Source organism: Octodon degus, unplaced genomic scaffold, assembly GCF_000260255.1.
Source record: "Octodon degus isolate 3935 unplaced genomic scaffold, OctDeg1.0 scaffold00005, whole genome shotgun sequence".
In the NCBI taxonomy this organism is placed as follows: Eukaryota; Metazoa; Chordata; class Mammalia; order Rodentia; family Octodontidae; genus Octodon; species Octodon degus.
Genome location: NW_004524581.1, coordinates 29,840,092 through 29,848,570, shown reverse-complemented (window position 1 = coordinate 29,848,570; position 8,479 = coordinate 29,840,092). Strand labels below are relative to the sequence as shown.

The window sequence follows — 8,479 nt, the reverse complement described above, 5'->3', positions numbered from 1 at the left end:
TGCATACATTCTTCCTAGTGGTTAATTGTTGTACAAGATGCGGACATGATATCCTATTTACAAACAATAGGACAGTTTTGATAATCAATACATTGTACACTGTTATCTTTTTAGTGGTTATCCATAGCACAAGTGCTTCAATTTTGATGATTCACATTTTTCCTAAAAAAAGTGTCCATTTTTCTTATACTGCTACAACTATCTGGCATAAGCTGAAGATTAAATTTCCTTTTCAGTGGTGCTAAGACCTTGTCCTGCTCTACCAAAGCACGCCCTCAGTCCTTTTTTTATTTTTATTTATTTATTTTTTATTTATTTATTTTGTGCGTGTGTGGCCAACTCAGCCCACCAGGGGGGCGGGCTGGCTGGCATGTGGTGCTGGGGGATTGAACCGCGGTCCCTGTGCTTTGCTTAGCTCAGCTTGTTCTAAGTAGGTGCTTTAGACCACTGAGCCATCTCACCAGCCCTCAGTCCCCTTTTTTAAAGTGTTAATTCATTAGTATCTACTTTCATCCTCAATGCCTTGGTCCTATACTCTTCTGGTTTCTTATCTTTCAGTCTCTTGATTTTGTCGTTTTGAGACAGGGTCTCGCTATGTAGCTCAGGCTGGCCTTGAGCTCACTTTATAACCCAGGTTGGCCTCAAACCCCCAACAATCCTCCTGCTTCAGTCTCCCAAGCACTGGGATCACAGGCATGTGCCACCATGCGTGGTTTCTTTTCGATTTCTTGAGTTGGGTCCTTATTTTCAAAACTCTGTAGGGTTATGAATTCTTAATAGATAAAACTGGTTAATTTCTTAGCATTTGATGCAGTGTTAATTTCTTTAATGTGATAATTTCTTTAATTTAAGAAACAGTTTAATATCTTTTGCTTAGCATTTCTTTTTTGGGGGGAGGCTTTTAGTTGTTAATATCAGGCTGTTGTTGTCACTGTCAGCCTTGTACTAACACAATGTGACCTGTGATCATTTCTACTTTTAAGCTTTTGTTTCCCTTTTTGGTTTAGTATGTGACCGATTTTTAACAGGGCTTTAGAAGCATCATAATTATACCTTCTGTTAGGTGCAAATTTCTGTAAGACTAGGTCAACTAAATTACTCAAAAAAAAAAATTTTTTTTTAAATTCATTTTGTTGTTGCACGGGTTCACTACGCAGTTTGGACTCAGTGATCCTTCTGCTTTCTGCCTCCCCAGTGCTGGGATTACAGACATAAACCACTACGCGCCCGGTCTCTGGCCTGATGGCATGTGCTGCCGGGATCCAACCGTGGTCTCCCAGCTTGCCTAAGCAGGCGCTTCAGTCCACTAAGCTGTCTCCCCAACCCCCACAAAATTCTTTTTTCTTGAGATTTACTTTAAGGCTTTTCATTTAAAGTTTTTTTTGAGACAAGACTTTGTAGTCCTGGCTGGCATCAAACTCGTGACAATCCTCCTGCCTCAGCCTCTTTGGTGCTGCGATCACAGTCACGTGCCACCTCATCCAGCTTAAAGTTGCTTTCCTAAAAATTTTGCCCTAATCTTTTCTTCTTCTCCAAGTTCTTACTTTATATATTTTGATGCAATCTTATACTCTGGGGCCCATTTCCATCTAATCTAACGTTCCCTCTAAGATGTTTTAAGTCCTTTCTAGCTCTAAGACCCGGGATTCTATTTCTGGAACTGGAACTCAGAAGGAGGTGATGCTCTTGCCCTGACTGATACTCAGTTCGGCAAAAGCGCCACGCACGCGACTTGGCTTAACTGAAGGTTTGGGGTTTTGAGGCGGAGTGATCCTTGGGTGTCAGCACTCAGGTCACGGGTTTCTAGAAGTTCAATGTCCCAAGAGGGAAAAACATGATTTAGCCAGCGATTCCTTGAGAAATTTCTCTATCAAATCCGATCGATTCTGCCACCTTTAAAAACCAAAGCTATGCTTAACCAACATCCAAGAGAAAGTATACTGTGGTGAAAGGGTGCCAGAAACTTTGGGTTTATAGTTCTTACGCAGTCTCCATGTTCCCTCGCCAGGAAAAGCAATAGGATATTTACATTTCCTAGCCGGGCGTGGCGGCACATGCCTGTAATCCCGGCATTCCGGGGGCTGGGCAAGAGGATCGCCAGGATTTCTGGGCCAGATAGTGAGTGCAAGGTCAGCTGGAATTACAGATCGGGACCCTGTCTCAAAACAAAAACACAAAGCTAAACAACAATAAAAGCAAAACAACAAAGACAAAGGAGAAATTAGCTTTAATTCGTAAGGGCAAAGATGAAAAATGTCACCCAGACTTTGGTTCTGGAATCGAACCAACTCTAGAATTTGGTCCTCCTCTCCCTCAGCCCTCGAGACTGCAGGGGAGTCAAGGGGAGTCGGACTTTTCCTAGCTCCGGAAGGGCCAACCCAGGAGAGCCACACAAGCGGCCACTCATCCAACCCTGGGGTACTCCTTTCATCTCTTCGTACCTCGCCTTCCTCCGCTACGGCTTCTTTCAAGTCTGCTTCTCCGTCTCCATCAGTTTCCTCCGGGACTGCGTCTGTGTCTGCAGTCCCCGGGATCACAGGAGCAGAGGCCGTCTCATCGGACTCTCCTGCCTCTTCCCCTTTGTCGGTGGGCGACTCTCGGGCACCGTCCATCGCAGCCAGGACTGGAGAGAGGAGAGCGCCGCGCCCTCAGCCTGAGCTGCTGCCTGAACGCCACCCTAAGCCTTTAGCTTATTTCCTGTTTGTCGCGCCCTGATGACATCACCCCTATAGGTCCTCCGAGGGGTCATTTGGAAGCGCGCGAAAGCTTTCAGGGCTCTAAAGGCGCGTGTAAACCACTCGAGGTGTTCCGATTTTATAGTACTGGGGAGAAGAAAGGTTGGAAGTATGAGTCTTCCGCTGCAGGAAACCAGCATCTGTGAAGGGAAATAATTTTGTTTACCGAGTACATTTATTTCGCAAACACCCAGTAAGGGAGGTGCTCCGAGTCATCTCTCGAGAACTGATCCAATTTATTTCACTCGACAACTACTGACCGCTTATTTCCAGGCGGGAACAGTGCTACGTGGTTACCTGGAAACAAATACAGCTTCTACTTAATAACATGCTTTTTTTTTTTTGCGGGGCGACGCTTCAAAATCTTTTTTTTTTTTTTTTTTTGCTTTTGGTAAAGTTAATTTGGTTAATTTCATCAAAACTAAAATGACAAAGACGGTCTCTGCTTAGAAGGTCACCAGTTTAGAGGGGGAGGACTAAGTGCCGAGAATATTTGTATTTGATTTTTTTTCCCCTCTCTTTTCCTGTAGAGATAGGAGGGAGGGCGTTTTACTCATCTCTGTATCGCTAGATCTCCGCACAGATTACTTCATGTATGCAAGCTGCAAGAGCTGACAATGCAGGCGCGCGTTACCGTATTTCTCTTTTTGTTTCCACAATGACCGGATCGTTACCGTATTTCCAGTGCCATGAGCTCCCCAGGGCTTGAGGAAGGCGCGTCCAAGTGGGCCGGTTCGTTGCTTCTAGCTCTTCCATGGAGGCCTACTTGTGGCCGGGACTCTGGGCTTCCCTTAGGTGGGCGGGGACAGGACGAGGTGCACCTGCGCCGCTGCGCGTAGCCCCGCCCATCTAGGTGGGCGAGGGGCGGGGCAGGGGGCGCGGTGACGCGTGACGCCGATCGCGGAAGTGACGTGCTCGCGTGTGTGGAGGGGCAAGGCGGGGGGGAGGGGGGTGGTGTCCCCGGCCGGTTCGGGGGTGCGTTGCTCGGAGACGGAAAGTTTGGGAGCCAGAGCAGGCTCGGCTGTGGCCCTGGCGAGGGGTTCCGGGGGGCGGCGGCACTGGGGATGGGGAAGGAGCAGGAGCTGCTGGAGGCAGCCCGCACCGGGCACCTCCCGGCTGTGGAGAAGCTGCTGTCCGGGAAACGGCTCTCCTCGGGCTTCGGCGGCGGCGGCGGCGGCGGCTCCGGGGCCGGCGGCAGCGGTGGCTCCGGGGGCGGCGGCGGTCTCGGCTCCTCTAGTCATCCGCTCTCCAGCCTGCTCAGGTGGGTACGCCCGCGGCCCGGCCCCGCCTGGAAGCCCTGGTCCCCGCCCGTCGGCGGGGTCCCCGGAGAGGTCAGGGCGCCGTAGCTCGGCGGGTGGGATTGCGGGGTTCCCGGGGCGACGGCGCCTGGGGGTTCGTTCAGTCTCCCGGGCTGCGGCGGAGAATGGTGGGAGTGCCCAGGTGGCACCGTGCCGCATGGCACAGCCTCGCTGCACCCTCGCCTGCTACGGGGTGCAGGCTGTGGTTTATTACAAAAGCCACTTTAGATCAAATACACAGAGAAAATCTCGCTCATCTCCTGCAGAAACTCCCACGCTTTGCAGCGTCTCACTGCTCTTCTGGAAGGTATTCTGTCGGTTTCCTTCTGTTAGGACCTTGGAACCTTGCACCAGGCTCTGCAGGACGAGGCTTTTATTTATACTAAAATTGTAGATTTATGGCCCTCGAAGAGTTTGTCTTTAAGCTTCTCCGGGAAAACCTGAAATTGTCCTCTCACAGTCACCCTCGCTTCATTCATCTTAGTAGTAGATCCAGGATTCATCAGGGGGCTTCAAAGAAGTAAAGGTTTTAAAGACTTATTTAGGAGCCTAAGGGTGCTTTAAACTTTGCCGAGTTCTGTTAAAGTAAACACTTGAATCTGGGGTTTCAAGGCTTGAGGGGAAGAGATCGCTTTTGTGTAGCTTGGAAGGAGGTGTGGAAGCGCTTTGTGAGTGCGAGTAAAATGTGTTGGTTCAGCAGCGCTTTCATAGCCTGTTTTCTTTTCCTTCCTTGTTCAGAGGTTTTTAAAGAAGTGGAAGTTTATTTAGAAATGGCTTCGTTAGCTTTTGTTCCCTATTAGTTTATGTAACTTCAGTTTGTGTGAGCTTGGACCCAAGAAGCCCAAGGCTCTAACATTGTTATGTATTAAGCACAGCGTTCCAACCAAGATCTTTACTGAAAGATTTTAAAAAGCAACATAAAGAAAAGAACCTTCCCTAGGAAATTCCTTAAGGGAAGAAAAATACTGTACTAGTAAGCTGCTGTTTCTCCAGTTCCCCACTGGAACAGAACTTGGCTTGGGAGTTAACTCAACATTTGTTGAATAAAAATATCATTTGGAGAGAGCCATTTCTGAATAAACTGGCAGTGGTACTCCTGTGATTGTTGGCAGTTTAGAGTATGGAGACATCACCTTGGGGTGGAATGGAGGTCAGGGCCTCCACGGGGAGGGGTACAATGGGCTTGAAGAATACAAGGCTCTGGGTAGATGAAACGTGATGGGACTGTCCCAGGTGGGCACACCTTGCTCAGAGGTGCAGAAGCAAGGAGACTTGTTTGGTACATGTGGGTCCCCAGGAGAACTTGTTGCTGGGACCTTTGAGTAATAAATAAGAATGTATCAGTGCACTTGTGTGGGAGTGTCAAGTCTTTTTACTGTTCATGTTCCCAGTCTGTGCATTAGTGCCTGGGGACTTACAGGTGCTCGGTGTATGTACATTGGATGCATGTTTTTTTTTTTCCATTTATGTATTTGGTACAGGGTCTCACTATGCAGCTTGGACTTGTAGTGATCCACCTGTTTTCAGCCTCCCTAGCGCTGGGATTACAGGTGTGCGCCACCACACCTGGACTTGGTTGCAGGCTCAGTGTGCCCTGGGGTGGGGCTGGTGTGGCATGTGGAACTGGGGATTGAACCCTGGTCCCTGTGCTTGCCAAAGCAGGCAGGCACTTAGTCTGCTGAGCTATCTTGCTGGCCCTTGAATTGGGTTTTGAATCCTACCTGGATTCATTGAGTCTTTACAGTTCTGATGTTTGAGAAGCAAGGGAGAGACTCTGCAAGCCTGGAGATGGCTGTCTCTGATGATTTGCTGATGTAGCTTTTGGGGATTTGCCAGAGATACCTTAACCCTAGAATCCTCAAGTGGGAGGTTTTCACACGTCACCTGCCCTCCAGCACAGGTGAATTGATTCTTCATGTTCTCACTCCTCTCTCACTTGGAATCTCCACTGAGGGTTGGGGAGGTAAGCAAGGGCGGGAGTCTGGTGAGCAGTGTTTCCCTTTTGGGTCTCCTGTTGAAGTGCCCAGGCTCTTAAGATGTGAATGGTGGATGGTGTCTCCCATGCCCACAGCTAGAGTTGACTCCTGACTTGCTCTCTGTGTTTGTTGTGGAGGCTGCAGATGTTTAAGTGCTTCCCAGCCTCCCATCCCTGCGACTCCTGGGGGCAGGGAGGATCTTGGGGCACTAGTTTCATTAGGTATGTCATTAATTACAGCTGACTCTGGTTAAACCTGGTGAACGATCTCTGAGCAAATGAGACCAGACACTTAAATAGTTCCTTGGTCAGCATGTCCTCACCTTATAGGTTGGACATGCTAGGGGTGAGTCCCCTATTCCCCAGCTGCACTTTCTGCCAAGGACCTTGGGTTATTCAATGAAAGCTGTGCAATCAGAGCTTCAGATCTGGCCTTTGAATTAGCTGTTGGATGCCATTTCCATTAATGCTGCCAGCAGTGACCTAACGTGTCCAGCTATTCGTGGAGCTTGCAGCTGCCTGGGTGTAGATGTTTCCTGTCACCCGTGTTTGTCCATTCATGAATTTATGATTCCTTCCCATTGCACAAAGGCAGTGTGGATATGCTTAGGTGACACAGTGTCCCTTTCTCTTACACTGCTTGGTCTCAGCTCTTAGCCTCTTCGAGCCCTCTGATGTGCCTCGTGCATCCAGAGTTCTCAAGCTTCTATGTCTCGGGACCGCCTGACCTGTATGTGTAGAGCATCATCAAGGCGTCAAGGCTCATCTAACTTTCACAGTTGGGCTTTTTATTACGTACTATGTTAACATATAGTCATCCTTACCCGTTTCAGAATATGCCTGAGAGGCAGAAAGTTAGTTAAGAAGACTTCCACTCTAAAAAGAAAGAAAGAAAAAAATATATATATACACCATACCCTTCTGATGCTCACTTGTTTATATTATTCAGGCAGTATAATATTAGAATAAAAGCCATTTGTTCTGAAGTTAGGTGGTCTTAAATTCGTAATTCGGGGTCACAGGCTGCTTGACCTTGTAGAAGGTAACTCTGTGAGCTTCAAGTTGTGTATCTGTGAAATGGGCATAATACCACCTGCCTCACAGGTATTGTTTCAGCTAACAGACTTATCATGACTAACAGACTTATCACGATTCCTGGCACATTCTCAGTGCTTGGTGTTATCCTCATTTCATGCCATGGAGTTTTGCCAGGCTGCACCTGCTCTGTGGGGATTACCATGCCAGACACATTTCAAGTGGTGATCTTTCATGCTTGGCAATCTGTTTTCAAGCCATGGCAGATTAGAAACAGTAAATAAGGGAGGACCTGCTCAGGCAGGCATATTAATGCCATTCATTAACCAAATGCTCATCTATCATCGACTTTGTGCCGGGCCAAGTGATTGCTAGATGCCCTGCAAAATTTATCTCAAACCTAGCATATTGTAGGTTCTCTATATCAGAATCATCTCTTCTCCCAGTGTGACCTGTTCCCTTATAGAGTTCATGATAGTGTATATGTCTATTTGACAGATTGACCTCTGCTTAAAAAAGGATAAAATTCATCCCTCTCAGTCCTTAGAAGTTATCAACAGGGCTGGGGATAGAGCTAGTGGCACAGTGCCTGCCTGGCAAGTGCAAGGTCGGTGTTTGATTCAGTATCTAAAATTAAAAAAAAAAAAAGTTATCGACATGTTTTAGCCCTTCACATCTGAGTAGGCCCCAACATTTGTTGTAGTGTCTTAGTGCTACACTATATGTCCATTACAACTTTGAGCCACCAGAGATTAAATTACATTCAGTAATATAATGAAATTGTCAGTGAAAAGAGGAAAATACACATTTTTGTTTTCTACTGAAAATGATTCAAATATAAATTTTTGTTACTTAAAAGGAAAATAATAACTAGAAAGCATAGTTACCCCAAATGGTTAATCCTAGAGGTTCTAGATTGCAGGGATTATGCCTATGTGACATGGGCTCATTTTCCGACTGTTTAATAGGCGCCTGCCTGCAGTCTGTAGCTTGGGACCTTGCGACAGGCAAATGTTAAACTTTTTAACACTGGCGAATTTTAGCGGTAGGCATATAGTGGGCATTAAAATTCTCAGTGTATGGAGTTTGCTGTAGTTAGGGTTATGGGGAAGTTATTGCTTTCCAGGAAAGCAACTTCTGTTCAAGAATACAGTAAGATTTGGGTCACAAACTATGTCCAAAAGTCTGAAAGTAAAAAAAAAAAAAACAAAACAAAAAAAAACAAAACAAAAAACAAAAAAACAAAAACAACAAACTAAGAAAAGGAAATGTCAAAAAAAAAAAAAAAAAGGAAATGTCAGAATAAAAGCAATTATATAGTAGTTTAAAATTGAAGGGGCTGGTGAGATGGCTCAGTGGTCTAAAGCACCTACTTAGAACAAGCTTAGCAAAAACAAAGGGACCGCGGTTCAATCCCCCAGCACCACATGCCAGCC

At 46.7% G+C, this 8,479-nt stretch overlaps 2 protein-coding genes across 6 annotated transcripts in view; one reads left to right on the top strand and one right to left on the bottom strand.

Moving 5' to 3' along the window:
* The window catches only part of Taf11 (TATA-box binding protein associated factor 11), an 8,292-nt gene extending 4,737 nt beyond the window's left edge, over positions 1–3,555 (bottom strand). The window contains exons 1-2 of the mRNA XM_004624212.2: positions 3,410–3,555; positions 2,442–2,875 (exon numbers count right to left, since the gene is read on the bottom strand). Of these exons, the coding sequence (XP_004624269.1) occupies positions 2,442–2,612 (171 nt within the window). The 5' untranslated portion in view covers positions 2,613–2,875; positions 3,410–3,555. The remainder of the gene's footprint in view (positions 1–2,441; positions 2,876–3,409) is intronic.
* Positions 3,556–3,688: 133 nt separating this feature from the next.
* Anks1a (ankyrin repeat and sterile alpha motif domain containing 1A) overlaps positions 3,689–8,479 on the top strand; it is a 157,830-nt gene continuing 153,039 nt past the window's right edge. For 3 of the 5 annotated variants that reach the window (XM_023720752.1, XM_023720761.1, XM_023720745.1), the window contains exon 1: positions 3,710–3,996. In XM_023720752.1, the coding sequence (XP_023576520.1) occupies positions 3,800–3,996 (197 nt within the window). In that variant the 5' untranslated portion in view covers positions 3,710–3,799. Of the gene's footprint in view, positions 3,997–8,479 lie in introns of all 5 variants that reach the window. The other 2 variants (XM_023720767.1, XM_023720773.1) reach the window with 2 other exon arrangements.